Source organism: Pistacia vera, unplaced genomic scaffold (genome assembly GCF_008641045.1).
Source record: "Pistacia vera cultivar Batoury unplaced genomic scaffold, PisVer_v2 Contig296, whole genome shotgun sequence".
NCBI lineage: Eukaryota > Viridiplantae > Streptophyta > Magnoliopsida > Sapindales > Anacardiaceae > Pistacia > Pistacia vera.
Window position 1 is genome coordinate 462260 of NW_022196108.1, and position 20562 is coordinate 482821.

Genomic DNA, 20562 nt, shown 5'->3' on the forward strand with positions numbered 1-20562 from the left:
GGGTTGACCTTTATAAAATTAATTAAAAGAATAGTATTTTAATTATTCCAACTTGTTACTTTATCCCCAGGACATCTATGGTTGACTTTCATTTCGCCCTTTAATTTGCAATATGATGTCTAAGATATGATCAATATGATGACAATTTATCCATTAATCTAAACAAAGGATCGTCCTCTTAACAATTAATGATCTGATTAATCCTTTAACATTTATCAACTAGTTCTGTAAATTATACATATTAAATAGAAAGTCGTCAGCTACTAAGGCACGCAAACGCAACTATATATGGCTTACAGATTTCAAGAATAAGAGAATATTTTATATTTCATTAAAAAAAATGATGGTCCCATCAATACAAATACAAATTATTTATCACAAAACACTATTTATGTTTTGTCAATTATTACTAAAATCGAAATCTTTTAATTAAGTAGAAGCTAAGGCCACTTTATTAATTAAGAGCAAGGAGGCATGTAAGCGGGACGTGGCAGCATGCTCTGGTTGCTGTAACGCCCATTCTTCACAATGAAAACTGTGTCCATACCCCATGTTGAATGCCTTTCCAAATGACAATGCATAAACCACACTCCTGAAAAAGAAATTAAGAATCATAAACATTAGATGGAGCCACAAAATTTTGTCATTGTTTATAATTATAAGAACAAACGATTTGATTATCTATGGCTGAGATGTTACCAGGATTGTCAGCTAAAAACCGAATTGCAGCCCATCCATTTCTTGGAAGGTTAATGGTGTTAACTTCTGGTGGATCAACCAAATTATAAGAGAGTGGATCGGTCACGTTGTTGTAATTTCCTGGACCCGTTCCAACCAAATAGAAGCTGAAACCATGTAAATGTATTGGATGACTTGAAGCTGCATTCCCGAGACTAGTCCCTTGGAGGACAATTTCCACTACTTCACCATAATTTATCATCCTTGCCTTTGTCCCTTGGGTTGTGAACGCTGATACGTTTGACACATCTCCTGTGAAGTTGAAAAAATTCGGTGGCTCGTTTGGGAAATCACGGTCGAATGTTCCGTTCGTCAAATTCCTACAAGAACAAAGGTATTAGAATATCATCAATTGAATAAGGATCCTCTAGTGATCTGAACTCTACTGAACTTTTACGATCTAGTGACACGTGTACATTTATAACCATTTGTGATTAAAATTTATTTCGTGTGTTTATCCTTTTTACTAATCACCACTAACAGCAGTGTATATAGTTTAGGTAAACCTCATATTATGAAAGAATACTGGTGTTCATCAATTTTGGACTACATCTGAACATAAGCTTGTTTTTCAGGGTCAATTAAAAAAAGTAATATCAGAAGTTCATGTTTAAGCCTGCACCTGTAGTATGCTTGCAGTATATCGATTTGAGGAGTCGCGAAACTGATATTATTTAAGCTGGCGGCTTGTCTATCACCAGTTCCGGTATCACATGAGTCGTTGACACACAACAACCGATTCAAAGAAACTGCTATATAGATTCGCGTGCTGATATTTTTGGGAACATTGATTGGATGTTCTTTACTGGCTAAGCTCTTTATTTGGTTAGTAAAGTTTTGTGCAGAATCTATGTCAGTGTTACTTGGAAGGGTTGGGAAGAAAGGAGATGAAGAGGCAGAATAGTTGCCTTCATATTGAACAATGGCTGTGGTGGTGGTGTTGGGAAATCGAATACCGCTATCGACGTAAGGAGTTGAAGCCATGTAATAGTGGTTGAGATTCTGGTTTGCGGTGAACAAAACGTCCATTGTTTGTCCAGGAGTTATCATTATATAAGTGGTGTTTATTGGTTTTATGTATGCTGCATCTTGCGCAACAACAGTGAGGCTGTGGTTTGCGATTCCGAAAAATTGTTCTTCATTCATCACAGCATTTACAATGCGAAGAAGATAAGTTTTGCCAGATTGAACCGGTAATCGATATGTTGTCTCTGCAATATTAGATTATTGTAACCGTTAGCGAGCTATATCATAACATAAATTTTTGTACAGTAATATTTCAAAGAATACAAATTAATTAGTAACGTTATCTTTTAATGTCGCATCATTAATTATAACTAATTAATTAAACGATTTCTATTTTACTTTATTATTGTGTGCCGTATTAATTCTGTAGATCTATATGAAAAATTAATGTCAAAGGCATGCTTTGAAACATTTAACAAATTAGAGAATATATATATATTTTATACACTGTAACACTTCCACACACACAAAAAAAAAAAAAGACAAATAATATAACAAAAGTGTAAAGAATTTTTAGAGTATTTTTTAAATAATGAATTATATACCATTAATATTTATCGAAACTTATACCGTATTTTAAAATTGCAGTTAACCAATAATATATAGAGTATTTTTTAGAGTTTTTGTACCGTTAGAGCACTCATATAAGTCCCCTGGTTGACCATTGATTGTGAAAGCATCAGAGTTACTGGGTGTGGAGCCAGTTTCGATAGAATTTTGTATCATCGCCATTACGTCTGCCTTGAACCAGGAACCTGCCAAATACATTGATTAGTGAAAAATTACAAGTTATTAATAAATTAAGGAAGCAGACAAAATCAAGTCATTAATTACAATATAAGTAAAATCAAATAAGATTAATATATACCTAGTATGATTGTCTGTTCCTTGTAAGGCGTAGGAAATGGATAAGTTTTTCCAACAGCAGGTAAAATAATAATGGCGCCATGGACTGTGGCACGAGTCCAATCACTATGGGCATGCCACCAAAGGGTTCCTTCTTCATCGGACAAAATCACCTCATAAGTGAAGTTGGTTCCTGCTGCAATTGGACATTGCGTTATGTTCTCAGGACCATCTGACCACGGATTCCTTGGCTGCTTCACTCCATGCCTGCATAAATGGATAGAAAATTTCTTTAGCATTTCAGGATTTCTGATTCATCATTTCATGATTGGTAAAGAGGGAGTCGTTTATAATTACCAGTGAATTGTGACACCATATCTCCCTTGATTGATGACATTAACGAACACGGTGTCGCCTCTACGAGCCTGAATTGTTGGACCTGGGAAACTGCCGTTCACAGTCAACATGCTCTTTGTGCTACATAGCCTCGTAAAATTGGCTTCTTGAAGCTGCAATTAACCACACCAACAATACCATTCAACATTTTTATTAATTACTATATATCTTACTATTCATACACAAACTGAAATTAAGCAATAAGCACTTACGACAAAATCATAATGATGGACTTCACGAGCCATGCAAAGGAGAAGTCCATCGAGGAACAAGAAACCTATAAGCCCTAAAATAAAACCCATATTTTTTGTACCCATTGTTGATCTCTTTCTTTTTGTGTTCTCAGGTTGCCTCACTTCTTTGTTTTGTGATGATCTTAAGCTGCACCAGCTGGCTATTTATACTAAAAGTAAACCGGCTTACGGAGGATTAAAAACCATTACTATTACACAAAAAGAAAAACGTGTGGTCAATTATGCCGTGTTTCCAATTTTCCGTGGTCTTCTTTTCTTATTAAGATTATCTTAAAAATTCAAACCCAGCTCCGCGGTTTCATATTTCAGTAAACTCCTTACACCAGCTTAATATTAATTAAATGAAGATCTTTTGTCTCTTTAACTTGATCATTTCGAGGCTACATAATGGTAATGACAAATTAAGCTCATTCCGTGTGCTTAAATTAAGCTCATTCCGTTTGCTTAAATTAAGTTTAATACTTCTTTGGTGATTGCTCAATTCATAAATAATTAAAACCTCAACTTTGACCGGAAAAGAGGAGGGTTATTAAATTTTAAAATTACCTAAAAATTAAATTTGTTTCGAAACAGATGAATGACGTTTTTAGAATATCTATGAACAGTCGTCTTCCATTGATAGGAGAGTTGCACACATAGTTTAGAAACAATTGCTGAGCTGTATTAGGTTAATTCTTTTTATTTTTTCCCAATACTTTGGATTACAGATCTCTAGGAAAGCTGTGGTGGATTTTGCTGAGTTAAAATCAGGGCCACCTCACTGGAAATTGAGACTCTATATAAGAGAAAGTGTTAGTTTAAGGCCTTCTGGTTATTGTAAAATTAATTAGATTCTTCATGAATCTAAAGTTTTAGTTTAGTTCAAGTTCATATTTAAACCAGTTAACTTCATGAATCATGATAACTCTAATTTTATAAAATCTAATGCAGGGTGTTTACCAGAAAGAAGGTCTGAATTATGCGGTGTTTCCAATTTTTTCCATGGATTTGGATCCACATTATCTTAAAAGGAGGTGTTACCAAATCTTCATCCACTAAATTGTCAGATTAATGATAGAAATAGAGGTGGACCTGACTTTTCACTTAATAAGTAAGCTTGAACATACTAAGTCGATGTGAGATTCCAACACTCTTGCTCACAGTCAAACCATATATTAAGTCATACATGTTGATGGAGGTAATTGTTAACTTTAACTCTTCACCCACCAATTAAGCACTTAGTTCAACTAGACCTAGCTCTGATCTCATAATAGAAATTGAGATAAGTCTGACTCTTTATCCAATAAGATCTTATTGAATGAAAATATTACCTCCTCTTATAAACTAGTAGATTTGAACGTACTTAATCGGTGTGTTTTCCAACGATTAACGAATTAATTAAGAAAATATAAAACTAATAATGGTAAAAGCCCCACACTTGAGGCGGTGGTCAAAATATAACAATTTAGTTATTTCTTGATGTTTTTGTTCTTGTATTGCTTCTTCAATCATCTTATAATAACCATAGATAAATAGTTTGTCCTGATGGTCCAGGACATATGCATATAAACCTGGAGATATTAATTGTTAGAGAGGCATTTAATTAAAATAAATGTATATCTACGATTGATTACCCTGCAGATTCTAAAAACTAGTATTTAAGAGTAAACAGAAAAGAGATTTTGTTCTATCCCGGTGAAGAGTCAGATGTTATTTTATGTAAATAACAAAGGGAAGTGAAATTTCAATGCTCAATGCACGTTGGATTGGAAAGAGGCAGCTTAAATCTTGGTTTTACGCATAGAAAATTTCAACTGGGTTGTTTTTGCAAATCAATAAATAGGGAGTTGATATTTCATTGGTCAACGTAGAATTTTACGCGGTAACTTGCTAAATTATATGACTATAAGTAGCCTTAATTTGTTAAAGACAAGATTGAGAAGATGACTGATTCCATTTTATTGCTTAAACATCAAGAAACTTCCCCACCGACTCGACAGCATCTAGGATTCTATGCCTCATTACAAGGGTAATTTCCTTTTGTTTTCCGCTCACATATTTTATAATGAAATTTTACAAAAATTCATCTTCCAAATAAAAAAATAAAAAAATTGTAGCTAATACGAATTGTTTTAATGAATAATTATGAAATGTAGCATTAAAATAAATGCTTCGTCAATTTTTCTATTGATTATATATCATGAAGAATCACAACAAATATCAACGCTTACTATTGGCTGCGTGTAAACATTGATACTGCTATATAGTCATTTTTATTGACCACGACCCTTCATTGTCGTAAATCATTTGCCTAAGCATACATTAATTGGTTTAATCAGAGTAAACGACTTTTTCTATCCAAGGTTTGCCTTGATGACACATTCCCACTTAAAAAGTTTCAAAATACCATTTTTCCACCCAAAATTTATATTTCATTACTATTCAAAGTCAATTATGGTCATGAAAATTCTCTCAATCACCACTATTTAAACCCCCGTTCTCCTTTCTATAAAACCTCTTTCACTCCGACACATGATTTCTTGTCGATTGTCGTCTACCGCAAAGCTATGGTTTTTTTGTTCTTAGTTGATTTCCGGCTGATTCTGGTAACAAATATTCAATCAATCATGACCATTTGATCTACCGGCATCCACTCTACAAAAACCTTCTTATCTTGGCTCTTAGTAACTCGTCAAACGCCGACTAAAAAAGTGAAGTATATTTTGGGTATTAACGAAAGATAAACGTTGAATAAAAAACTGATATTTTAAAACTTTTTCAATGAAAAAGTGTCATTAAGGTAAACTTTAGGTGGGAAAAAGTCGTTTACTCATTTAATTATACACAAATTAACATCTTTGACTTATTTTTATATTCTATGATGGAGATCATGTGCTTGGATGTATATCTATTAATTTTTATTTTTTTTCCAACATGTGGGTTGAATTGGGAAAAAAAAAAAAAAAAGTCGCTTTTTACTAAACCCTAAACAAAAGAAAACAGCACACTGTTTTGAAAATTGACTTACTGTTTCTGGCAGCACAAATTTCATTTGAATAAAATGGCCAATGCATGGAGGATAAAAAGTATAAACTAAGGAAATAATAGACCTTCAGGATTTAAATTTATTATAAGCTTTGATACATTTAATTTGACTGGCAGCTAACTAATCAAGTTTTGTACTGTATTAATGATTTGTTACCAACTTTTGGAATTTATGTATTCGAATGGAATATGTCCAAAACATGTAGCAGTACTTGCAACGAAAATTCAATTCAACGCCATCAATCTAATCCAACGACTGGATAAGTTCGAAGAATCAATCCAAATTAAACAAGTAGTAAATTAATTAAATTGTCTTGTCTTTTCGCTTGTAATTTAGCTAGTTCTGAGGATAATTTATTTTAAAACTTATCATATGTTAAAATTTTGAAATATAAATAAATATATAAAGTCGCACGCGGCAATATTAACGGTCTTATGCCTGTTTTTATTAGTTGGCATTCACTGTCAATAATTTTAATATTTGTATTGTAGTAATCATTTTTAATTAATTGGTTTTGGAATTATGTAATTAATCACCAACTGTATGTACAAAATTAATATAAAATTATAAAGTTTAATCAAATTAGATTATGCCCCTTCTAGTCCACATTACGTTCACGACATGCTAGCTAAGTTCAATGGACGATGGAACTTATCTCTAAATCCAGAGAAAAGTTTTAAAGATCATTTTCATATCAACTTGAGTGATAGATACCTAATTATTTTTTAATTAACCAGGTTTTAGTTCACCTAAAACAACAATCAAATTTATAATTCTAATTAGATTTTAGATTTAAGTGGTAAAAACAAATATACCCTATACTTTTTAAGTCTTACTTATTTAAGCCAAATCGAATACTAAGATAATCCTTTCGTGCTGCTAAAGTGGCGATGACCATTTTTTTTATATATAATATAAAAAGAAAATGTCCAACTCGGGCCCCAACTCAGCTTACCCAGCCCAACCTCAACACTAACACGCCCCTAGATTATTATGGCATTCAAATCAAGATCTCCTTTCTTCGGTATGTTCTTCATTTCACACGTTCTGAGTAAGCTAAAAAATTCATAGTGATTTCATGCACATAATACCATTACAAGAAATATATTATATTGTAACAAAATTAATTTTACCAAAAGTTATTTTGTCATTAATAATATAGATATTATGATAAAATAAAGAAACATCATATTAAGTATGACAAAGAGGGTATACAGTACTAAAAAATATATTATCATAATAGTTTTTTACAATTAAGAAACCCATAAAAAATATAGTGAAGAAAAACATTTTTATCATAATATTTTGTTACAATTTTTTGGTGCCTAGGTAAATTGTTTATTGTGACAAACATATTTTGTTATAAAACATTTTAGTCACTAGATTTAGTTATACATATTATTACAAATTATTTTATCATAAAAGAATTTATTTATTATTACAAAAAAAAAATTATCATAATATATGTTGAAATAGAGATATTAATGAAAAAAAATTCGAATCAAAATTTAAGCATTGAGATAAATTTTTTATCGTGATAGACATGTTTGTCATAAAAAACTTTAGTCATTATATTTACTAATATATGTTATAATTACAAACTAATTTGTTATAAAAGAATTATTTATCATTACAAAAAAAAAAAAATTATCATTTATAAATATTAAAATCGAGATATCAGTGCAAAAATATTTGAATCAAATTAAATATAATATTTTGTGACAAAAATTTGTTAAAAAACATAATTAATATACGCACAACTATTTATCATTTTTGTTAAGTTTTTAACATTAACATATATGTCATTAAAAAAAACTCATTAACGATAGGATTGGGTACGAGATAGTTAACAGGATTGGGTACGAGGTAGTTAACAACTATGTTTCCAGGACGCTGAAAATTGAAATGGGTAAAGAATGTGATTTTTGTATTAAGAAAATTATAAAATTAGGAAAATAGATAGAAATGATATTCATAATTTTGTTGTTATAATTGATAGTTTCTATCGAAGTTTGGTCCAACACGGTCATACAAGCCCAAGTAAAATCATACAGTGTTTCCATTTCTGAATTCTGATCATCTGGAGTTTATTGGAGTGAGCTATTTGTGGTTTGAAAAATTCCGGCCCGGACCGGAGGTGCCTGAGCCTTCCGAGGCGGTGTATGAATTTGGATTATAAATTGATTCGGAAACAAATATAGATCCGGGTATAATTAATTAAAATTAAATTAGGTTAAATTAAAAATGAAAAAAAATAAAAATAAAAAACAGAACAAAACCTAAGTCGACTACGTCAGAATAGCAGATAAAGTCTGTATCAACACAGCACAGAGTCGCTCTCCTCCGCCACTCACTGCCAAGCAGAGGTGGACCAAGGACGCCGGTAGGCTGTCGAACTAAAGACAAGATGCCGGCGAGTCTTCCGGCCGTTTATTCCGTCCAGTTGCTCCAGAAACCGCCGTATCAAGTTTCAACAGGTCTTTTTTTGTTTTTAAAAAAAAAATTACCTTAAGAAAAATGTTTATGTATTCATTTGATAATATTTGGTAGGATATTTATTTGATTGATGCATATAGGTATTCAATTGACTTTTCAACAATAATCTCTTATAAGATTCTTTTTCTTATTTATGGATCCGGGAACTATACAGTTATACCTGGAAGGGCTCCTGGGATTTTCTAGGCCTAACATAATAACATGGCTGCTTTAGGATAGCGGGACTCGGGTGCTTTCAATTTTTACTTCTCATGTAGTATTAGGAGCTCTAATTGGTTGATTGTTCCAAGTCCCGTAATGGTGCAATGTGAAAGAAAAGGAAAATAAAAGCTGAAATAAATTCAATTAGTTTAAAAATTTGGAGAGTTGAGAAATCTGTACAAAGGTGGCTTGATGTTCCCTTACCAAATTGGTATAATTTAAGTAATAGCAATTAGGAAATGCGATCTACTTTGGAATGGTGTTTGTATACGGGTTTAATTTATATCCGTTTGTTCAGACTTCTTTGGTTCTTATGTACGTTAAATGTCAGAAGAACATTAGGACGCTCACAAATTCTTTGATAGATTAGCCCAACCGGGCGTGAAGTGATATTACTTCAAGTTCATTTATATAATATGTAGATAAATTCTTCATTTGTGTACTCTTGTCTTATAGGTAATCAAAGAATTAAACATCAAGACGGAGAATTTATAAGAGCTCCTAACTGATGAACCTTTCACTAAGGAAGACCTTATAACAATTCAAGTAATTAGTTGTTGATTGCATGGTGGTGGTTTTAAGTGGTATGAATTTTATTATTTACGAGGACTTTTTTTGGCAGTGTGCTTTGCAGAATTCTAATGCTCTTGACAACAAGGTTACTCTTGATTTTGATCATGATTAAGAAGGTCTGAAATTTGATGATGTGGGTGAGCCATACCATTTGCCACTCTTGTAATGTCAGTTTTAAAATTTTCTTTTCTTTTTTTCCTTAATGATTGCAACATCTTGTTTTCCATTCTCCATAACTAAAGAAAATGAATTCAGATCGAACCTATAACATAAACATTGCTGGAGATATCAAGCAGATGTTACAGGAGCTTGGAATTGAGAAGGAAAACAAACTGCACTGCTTGGGGGAGGTGGCAGCAAGGCCCAAAAAGAAAGAGCTGCTATGTACCTCTATAGGAATTTTATGATTCAAGGTGGTGATCCTACTGGTATTGGAAAAGGAGGTGAATCTATATGGGGACAGCCCTTCAAAGATGAAGTGAACTCTAAGTTGCTTCACTCTGGAAGGGGGTGTTGTTAGTATGGCAAACAGTGGTCCACACACAAATGGTTCCCAGTTTTTCAATTTGTATAAATCTGCAGATCATTTAAACTTCAAACATACAGTTTTTGGCGGAGTTGTTGGTTGTTTGACTGCATTGGCAGCGATGGAGAAGGTTCCTGTTGATGACAATGAAGAAGAGGAAGAGAAGGCCAAAGAAGAGGAAAATGCTGAGGATGAAGATAAAGTTCTTTTCGGGACTCTTTTAAATATCAGCTGCCTTTAGAAATTATCATTATTGAGATGACAAAAGATATTTGTCACACTTATATTATTTTGACAATAAAAAATTTGTCATGTAAAAATATTTGTATAAAAAATTATATGTCATGCAATTAAATTATTTGCAAAATTATTTTGATTGTTATATAATTTTTGACAAATAATATTGTTATATAAAGAAACATGTGACAAAATAAATGTAGTCATAATAAAGTTAATGGCAAATAAATTTGTCACTATTAAAATTCAATAATATTACGGACACCGAAATATTAACACCGAATTTTTGTACCGGTCGACGTGAAACGCGTTCTCCCATTTCTTTATAATTTTTTTCTAGTGAACGGCCGTCCATCAAATTTGGACGGCCGTTCACTCACATGGACGCCAGTCCATCAAGTATGGACGGGCGTCCATATGCGAGGGATGGCTGTCCATATAATATGGACGTCCATCCCTATTAAAATAAAATAAAAAAATTTGTAAAAGTTTAGGGACGGTCGTCCATCCATTATGGATGGCCGTCCATTAATTTTGGACGGGCGTCCACAAATATGGACGTGGGTCCATATGCGAGGGACGGCCGTTCATATAATATGGACGCCCGTCCCTATTAAAATAAATTAAAAAAATTTGTAAAAGCTTAGGGACGGCCGTCCATTAATTTTGGACGGGCGTCCGCAAATATGGACGGGCGTCCATATGCGAGGGACGGCCGTCCATATAATATGGACGCCCGTCCAAAATTAATTAGTAAAAAAAAATATTTTTTAACATTGGACGGCCGTCCCTAACTTGTGGACGGCCGTCCATTCATTATGGACGATCATCCACAATGAATGGACGGCCGTCCCTTTTGTAAAGGACGGTCGTCCAACCCTTATGGATGGCCGTCCATAATGTTATTAAATTTTTTTTAAAAAAAAATTTTCGCGTTAGGTTAAAACATTTTGGGGAACTTTGTAAAAGACAGCCATTACCATCTTCTTCGTCTTCCATCTACGTTATAGGGTGTTCTTCAACTTCGCGCTGTTGAAACGTTGTCCTTCAATTCTGCACTTGTTCTTCGCCTTCGTCATCTGCCATCGGTAATTAGACAGTTTGTTTTTCAAAATTTTTTTTTCAATTTTTTTTTTCAATTGGATGAATGTGTTGAATGGAGTTGCGTTGATGAAGAGAAATCCAGTCAATTTGGTGGGACTGGTTTATGTGATTGATAAATAGAAGTGTTGTGCCATTGATAAAGAGAAATGTAGTTTATTTTTGATGAATGTTTGAATTTGATTCTGTGTGTTTACACTGTACGCCATTGGATGAATGTGTTAGGCTTGAATATTATGAATAGTTAGAGTTTTGATTCAAACACATTGTAACAGCTAGTGTATAAAGCCTTCTGCATTGCTCTTCCATTGGTTCCTTTGTTTGTTGAATCGCCTGCAGATTTATGTGGATTTCTGATAAGAAAGTAGTAATGTTATGCTAATCATCAAATGAAAGGATTGACATCTTTCTCTACCATTTCCCCTCAGGTTGCTTTTTTCATTGACCATGCAGCAATATTAGTAGGAATCCAAAACTTAAACAAGTCCCACATTTACATCAGCAGGAACACACATAATCTTGTAATGGGATTTTGGATTGTGTTTCNGCTGCCTTTTTCTCACTGACATTGGCTGTAAATGACGCCACTGTAAAGTTTGAGATTTGGTATACAACAGGTCAAGAGAGGTACCATAGCTTGGCACCAATGTACTACAGAGGAGCTTCTGCCGCCATTATTGTCTATGATATAACAAATCAGGCAAGTGTCTGCCAATGAATTTATTTCCCATTAGGATATGGAATCTTCCAACTGCTCATTGTTAAAGATTTAAGGTGTAGGACCTATAGAAAAGAGCTTTGTAATCCTTGAGACTTGAGGAGTTGAGTCTCGGGGATTAAGCCTCTTACCTCCTGTCTAACTTGGTTAAAAGGAACTAGATATGAGAGATGAAATACAAAGCTATGTACCTCTGTAGGAATTTTGTGATTCAAGGTGGTGATCCTACTAGTAATGGGAAAGGAGGTGAATCTATATGGGGAAAGCCCTTCAAAGATGAAGTGAACTCCAAGTTGCTTCACTCTGGAAGGGGTGTTGTTAGTATGAAAAACAGTGGTCCACACACAAATGGTTCCCAGTTTTTCATTTTGTATAAATCTGCAAATCATTTAAACTTCAAACATACAATTTTTGGAGGAGTTGTTGGTGGTTTGACTGCATTGGCATTGATGGAGAAGGTTCCTGTTGATGACAATGATCGACCTCTAGTGAGTTCTTTGTTTAGAATTAATCTCTCCAAAACTACATATATTTTAAACCTGTATCTAATTTTTACTGCTTTCTGTTTTACAATTAAATGGTATTCCCTGATTGATGATAGATGTAGCGTGTATTTAGCATATGATCTTTTTGGAAAGCAAGACTTTCTGTTTATATTAGTCCTCTATGCCTTTTGAATTTTGGTGAATGTCGTGTTAGGAATCAGTATATTATTTGGTAACATATGTTATTTGGAAGGTTGAGCATTAAATTGGCTTCAACTTAACTCAAAAGTTGCATATCTAGAAATACAAAGTTCATGATTTATATGAAGATATTTTAGTATGTTCTGATCAAATTAGTTGCTAGACTCTGCCTTAATAATCAAATTGTGTTCCATCAAAGACAGTTTCGAAAACTCCTTTTGAATTATGGGTTGGTTGGAAACCTAGTTTAAGACATCAACACATTTGGGGCTGTCTCGCAGAATTAAACATTTGGGGTTGACTCGCAGAATTAAAGTTTTATAATCCAAATGTTAAGAAATTGGACCTGAAAACTGTTAGTGGATATTTCATTGATTATCTAATGAATTCCTAAGGGTTCAGATTCTTTTGTTCTTCTCACACACCTGCGATTGTTGAAGTTAGAAACGCAAAATTCCTTGAAGATCTTGAATTCAATGGGAGTTACCTTATAAAGTACAGTTTGAGGAAATTAAGGAATCGAGTTCATCTTTTCAAGATAATCAATAGAATATTGTTCTAAATGATCATTTAGAAGATCAATTGTCTCAAGATGAACAAATTCCTAGTTAGTCACACCATGAAGATTCAACTAATAATGATACTGTTGTCCAAAATTAGGATAATATGGATGAAATAGTTGAATTAAGAAATCTTCGAGAGTAAGAAAAGAAAACCAACGATTTCTAATGATTATATGGTATATCTTCAAGATACTGATTTTGATGGTCAGTTAAATGCATATCCCACTTCATTTTTCACAAGCCATGATTGGAGAAAAATTTATCCTTCGGTATAATGCCATGAAAGATCAAATGGAATCAATGGTCAAAAACCAAGTTTGGACACTATTGAATTACCACTAGGAGCAACAACTATTGGTTGTGAATGAGTCTTTAAGACCAAAAGAGATGCTTTTGGTAATATCGAACGATATAAAACAAGATTGGTGGCCAAGGGTTTCACACAAAAGGAAGGCGTCGATTACAATGAAACTTTCCCTCCAGTTTCGAAGAAAAATTCATTAAGAATCGTCATGGCATTAGTAGCTCATTTTGATATGGACTTACATCAAATGGATGTGAAAACAACCTTCCTAAATGGAGATCTTGAAGAAGAGGTATGCATGAAGCAGCCATAAGATTTCTGTAGTGAGGATAAGTTAGTATTCAAGTTGAATAGATCCATATATGAACTTAAGCAACCCTCCCGTCTCTGGTACACAAAGTTTTATAATGTTATTATCTCATTTGATTTCATTGAGAATATTGTAGACCAGTGTGTTTATCTTAAAACTAGTGGGAACAAGTTTATCTTCTTAATTCTATATGTGAATGATATTTTATTTGCAAGCAGTGATTTAGGTCAACTTCATGACACCAAGGGTTTTCTTTCTCATGACAGCAATGGATTTCTTTTTCAAAATTTTGAGATGAAGGATATGGGTAAAGCCTTTTATATCATTGGCATAAAGATTCACAGAGATAGATCTAGAATGTTTTTAGGTTTATCTCAAAAGACCTACATCGAAAAGATTTTGGAAAGTTTCCAAAATGCAAAATTGTTCACCATCACTAGCTCTTGTTGTTAAAGAAGATAAATTCAATTTGGAACAATGTCCACAGAACTCATTGGAGTTCAAGGAGATGAATAAAATACCTTATGCTTCAGCCGTGGGGAAACTCATGTATGCTCAGGTTTGTATCAGGCCTTACATAGGGTATGTAGTAGGAATGTAGGGTAAATATCAAAGTAACCCAAGCCTTGAACATGGGAAAGCTGTCAAGAAAGTTATGCGTTATCTGCAAGGAACCAATGATTATATGTTTACATACAGACGCTTTGATCATTTGGAGGTGATTGGGTATACAAACTTTGATTTCAGTAGATGTAAAGATTCTAAGAAGTCTCTTTGCGCGGTAGGGGTGTTTTGGATAGATTTCAAACCTTAAGGGAGTCATGCATAATTATTTAGGAGTGTTTTTGATGAATTTCAAACATTTAGGAACTAAAAATAATTTTACATGATACGGTCCAATCAATCGATCCAATCGGTCAAACTGGTCAAACCGGTCAAACCGGGAACCAGACCCTTAAACGGGTCAAGGTCCGATCCCATTTTTGGAACATTGGTATTGAGCTTTTATATAAGTAATGTTTGCTATAACTCATATTATGGCCATATTTGGATTAATCACCTATACAGTATTTTTCAAATTGCGGCATGAGGTCAAGTGAGAGACTGTAAGACTTGATGTGGCCACATACGACAATTATGCACTTGAAGGTGGTTTGAGGAGTTATTTAACTGTCTATTCTAATCTTTGATGGGAGGTTAAAGGCAATTGATAGGAGTTATCTTGGTCCCTAGCCTAGCCATTTATAAGGATATCATCTTCTCCATCAAAGAGATATCACACAACACAGAACTTTGGAGGCATAAACTAGAAGACATCTCTCAAAGACTCTCTCACAAATCATTTACATTTGGCTTTTTACAATACTTGAACAATATGGTTTAAGTTAAGTAATTAAATTCCGCATTATTTATATACATGATATTCCACACTTAAATGTATGTCTTTTAACTATTCTTTTCCTCTAGCAGTGGAACTTCTTTAACTTTCTTATACAAACTTGATGATCCTATGGTTACAAGATGGGTGGAAAAATTGATTAGTTAATGGGCGTACGATGATACAGTTGTAACAACAATTGAGGCGCGACAACTGAGGCGAAGGAAGAGGAGACGAATGAAATCAATTCTCGTCTAAATCTCACCTATATGTTTGTCCCTAGAATGGAATCTAAATTTAACTTGTACTATTATAATATTTGTATTACGTTTATAATGATGTGATTCCCCAAATATTGGTTTGTGATTATAGCATTGAGATTTATAATTAAACGATTTCCTCCTTTATTTTGGGATTTTTCACTTTGTGATTTTACAATATCTTATTGCATGTACTTGTAAGCCATCAAAGATCAATTGCTTTCATGAGTTCGAATCTATTATTTTATTTTTGTCTTATAGATATTTTAATTACACAATGTTTCCGTAATTGATTGACTGTTTCATGATCGGGAAACACATTCAATAAAAGAGCATTTTGGACCAAGAGGAGGTCGGAATCAGACTAGGGAGCCGAAACGGCGCAACTGTCCTGTTTGAGAAAAGTATGAAACCCCAATGTCGCAGGGATGAAATTGCAAAATTTCAGACCTGATTGGGACCCAAATAACAGATCTCTAACCTGCAGAGAATACTAAGGGCTGTTTAGAAATTTCATTTGAATTGCACTTATTAGATATTTGTCATGAATATATGTATTTTTTGAGTTTATTCAAAATTGTTTCTTTAAATGAAAAATTGGATGAATTTATAAAATACGATAATTTTCATGAAAGTAATTATATTCTAATTAAAGATTTTTCATAAATCATGACATTAGAAATAAATTTTTATGAATTTGTTTTCTATTTTAAATTCAAAGTTTTCATAAAGAAGATTTATATGAATTTATGAAAATATGATCATTCATGAAAAGACATTTTATTCTAATAAATTATTTTCTTAAATCTTGATAATTAGAAATAAAATTTCATGAAATTAATTTCTAATTTTTTAAGTTAAAATATAAAGTTTTATGGTGTGATGATTTTATTCCAATTAAAGATTTATAAAATCTTGATAATTTTGAATAAAATTTATCATGAATACATTTCTAATTCTTGTTTCCACATCTTCCTCCATTTATACTGTATTCTTAAATCAAAAAATAATATTTCTTCTCTTCTTAATAGAATAAATATTAGCTCACTTTATAATGTAGGTCTTCAACTTCATTTCTCTTTCTTATAAAATAAAAATCACTATGTTTTATACAGTAGAACTTTTATATAGTCTTAATGTTGAGACCAACTAAATTTATTACCATGAAGAGATTATAACCTCTATATAGTCTTAATATTGAGACCAACTAAATTTATTACCACAAAGAGATTATAACATAATAGAGATGTGGTTATAAAAATTATTGTTTTGATTCAAAAATTATTTAATGATTCATGTTTTAGTAGTATTAGGATTTTAATTCATTGTTTTAGTAGCATTAGGATAGTACAAAAATAGATATCAAAAAGTCATTGTAAAATTGAGTAATCAGATTTGACAACTTCATTACACTAATCAAATGGATATTAATGATTTTTTTTTTTTTTTTTGGTAAATTCGGTAATTGTATAAAATAAAAATAATAATATTCACAATCCTAACCCTTGGACAGGACCAAGAGCTGATCTATACAAACAAAAAGCAAAAGGAAAGAACACCTATCCTTAAGCTAAAAAACAAGCAACCTGACATGCACAAAAAGACCTCCCAGGCTGCTGCAAAAGAAGACAACCAGACCCTGTATGACAACAAAAACAAACAAGAAACATAAAAAAAAAACAATTGCCACAAACATTACAATATCGGCAGTTGCCGCCTGTAATTGGCTGCAACACCTCACCAGTAGATCACCAAAGGTAACAACAATTATCATATCCCCACACCAAGAGTAACTGAAAATCTGGGTGCGTTTGGTTTAGTATTTTGGATAGGATTTTAGGGATAGTATTGGGTTATTAGATAGGGAAGTATTACGAGGTAAATTTTAAAAATTTATGAAAAAGCCCTTAGGTTTACTAATTTAACTAAAGACCCTAATATATAAAATGACAAAAACACCCCCACCACCTGCAGTGTCAGATTCCGGCCACCACCGCCGGAATCTGACCGGAATATTTCGTTACGGCACAGACCGGTCGGATCTGTGCCGTAACACGCCGTTATGGACTTTTCCGGCCAGATCTACGGTCTGTTATGGCCGTCGACGGCCGGAAATGGCCAAACGAGGGCCATCTTCGTGGCCGTCGTTTTCGGTCAACGACGGCCATTTCTTTGGCCGTCGCTGACGGCCAGATCTGGCTGGAAAAGGTCGCAGCGGTGAACTTCCGACCATTTCTGGTCGGAAGTTAGGCCGTTTGTACAGATTCCGGCTATCACCGACGGTGGTTGCCGGAATCTGACAAGTTGGGTTGATGGGGGTGTTTTTGTTAATTTTTGAACTTTTTTTTAGGGGGTATTTAGTGAAATTAATAACCTTATGGGGTTAAAAATAATTAAAAAAATAAGATAATATTTCTGGAATAGTGTGCCAAACATTATTTAGAGAATAGGATCCAGAATAGGGATAAAAATATTAAGCCAAACATGCACCTAGAACATCCTTCTCCAAAATCACGAACTCCAAGGGAAAACTCAAACACTGATCTACCAAAAAGAAGATACAAAGCACATGCTGGTGGGCAAACAACAGAGCGAAGACAGCCCTGAACTTGAAAAATGCCAACAAAGAACAGTAAGGCAACTGACCATCATGACCGAATCTTTCATTAAAATCCTTACCTAGTCATCAACAAGATCCCCTTTTATCCTCAACAACCCAACATTCCCACACCACCAATCATCAAAATATCTGAAGTAGTGCAAGTAGCAGGGAATCATTATATACCTACAGGCAAAAAAAATCTGATATATACACAAAACAGAGTCAAATTGGATGAGGAAAGATAAGAGCATATAGTAGGTCCAAAAATAAATATAAAGGCCAAAGGAGCTAGCCAGAGTGTCATGAGTCAGCCTACTAAAGATCTGAAGGCTATCATCAGAAGTATCCACTTCATAACACTAGTAATCTACAAGGCCACCACTAGCTCCAGCATGATGCAAAAAGTCACCTTTTGGTACCATCTGCCTTTTCTTCTTCCAAAGATACATTAGAAAATCAGTGAGATTTATGAACCCTATCAAAAACACATTCCTTGGGTAGATTCCATTCCTCCACCACTCTTCGGGTTCTTCTTGTATTTTTAAAATGCATGATGCACAATCGAAGTCTGACAATCTCTATGACTTGTCGCTTCACATACTCAAGGCTCCTGGCTTTTCCTTGAAAAAGGCATAGATTTCGCTCTTGCCACACAAGGTACACTGTCGCCGCAAGCAAGAGCCGACCTATAACAGCTATGATGTTTTTCCCTTTGAAATTGTTTGCAAACCAAGTAATAATATTATCCCAACCAGTCACCGAAGTGAAGAATTTACCTTTGATCTGGGCAATCCTCCAAATGAACTGAGAAAACGGGTAATCGAAGAAGAAAAGATGGTCATGGGAATCCATGACATTGCCACATAATACACAAGCAAGATCCTCAGATCTACTCCAAGCCTGCATCCGGACCTAGGTCAATAATTTCTTTTGGATGGGAAGCCATAAAATAAAAGACTGTCACGGAATACAGGTGCTATTCCATACAACAGTACACCAGGACACTGCAATATTCTCAGTTGACAAATCTGGGGGTGTTCAAAAGCGGTTAACCGATTCTTTTCTAAATTGAACCGGATTTTTGGTTCGAAAAAATTTCCGAACCGAAACCAAATCGGTTAACCGTTTTAAAAAAAGCGGTTAACCGGTTTTCCCTTTTTTTTAATAAAACTTTTTTTTTTTTAAATTTTGTCCTAAATTAAATTGTAAATATAAACAATATATTGGGAACTAAGAAAAAAAATTTGGGTTGGGATTTTAGATTGAGTGAATTAGGGATTTATTTTAGTTTAGGTTATTATTTATTTATTTAATATAATATATATTTGAAAAACCGGTTTAGAAAACCGGTTTTCGGTTAACCGTTTATAATTTTTCCCGAACCGGTAACCGAACCGTAAATTCGGTTTTTTGATTTTTTCGAACCGTAACCGAACCATTTTTTCGGTTCGGTTAGCAGTTCGGTTCGGTTTTTGTATTTTTTTGAACACTCCTAGACAAATCCCTCCATGTTTGGCATGAGGAAAATCTAGCTCTTCTTCCATCCACAGTCTTCCAAAAAGTTTCATCCGACCGTAAGACCCTCGAAATAGAAGGGACTTGGTCTACAATGCGGGGAAATCTTTCCCTAAAATTATCAGGCCATCTCCACTGCCCATGTTCAAGCACGTCATTTACAGTGGCCCTTTGTCCTAGGCCTGACTCATAGAATATCCTTTGATGGACAATGAGATTAAGCGGGCCTAAAGGGTGCCAAGAGTCAAACCATAGGGANATCAATACAAAATCAGTGGACGTAGGATTTGCTACCTTAGCATCCGAACCACTTAAAAAGCCTCTTTTCATTTATTTCTGTAAAAGGCATCCATTGTCACGAGCATAAAATTCATAAAACAGTGTCACCTACGTGACAATTGGTTGGTGCGCAAAACCAGCATCAACAGAAAGAACACCTATCCTTAAGCTAAAAAACAAGCAACCTGACATGCACAAAAAGACCTCCCAGGCTGCTGCAAAAGAAGACAACCAGACCCTGTATAGCAACAAAAACAAACAAGAAACATAAAAAAAAAAACAATTGCCCACAAACATTACAATATCAGCAGTTGCCAACTGTAATTGGCTGCAACACCTCACCAGTAGATCACCAAATGTAACAACAATTATCAGATCCCCACACCAAGAGTAACTGAAAATCTAGAACATCCTTCTTCAAAATCACCACCTCCAAGGGAAAACTCAAACACTGATCTACCAAAAAGAAGATACAAAGCGCATGCTGGTGGGCAAACAACAGAGCGAAGACAGCCCTGAACTAGAAAA

The 20562-nt window shown here is 33.8% G+C and overlaps 1 protein-coding gene across 1 annotated transcript; it reads right to left on the reverse strand.

Moving 5' to 3' along the window:
* Positions 1 to 300: 300 nt before the first annotated feature.
* On the reverse strand, positions 301 to 3362 carry LOC116135197 (laccase-14-like). The gene is made up of 7 exons (XM_031420903.1): positions 3219 to 3362; positions 2968 to 3119; positions 2633 to 2877; positions 2394 to 2519; positions 1361 to 1949; positions 700 to 1058; positions 301 to 592 (listed from the first exon to the last, which is right to left on the reverse strand). The coding sequence occupies exons 1-7, from the start codon at positions 3321 to 3323 to the stop codon at positions 459 to 461; spliced, it is 1710 nt and encodes a 569-aa protein (XP_031276763.1). The 5' UTR covers positions 3324 to 3362; the 3' UTR covers positions 301 to 458.
* Between the last annotated feature and the right edge of the window lie 17200 nt (positions 3363 to 20562).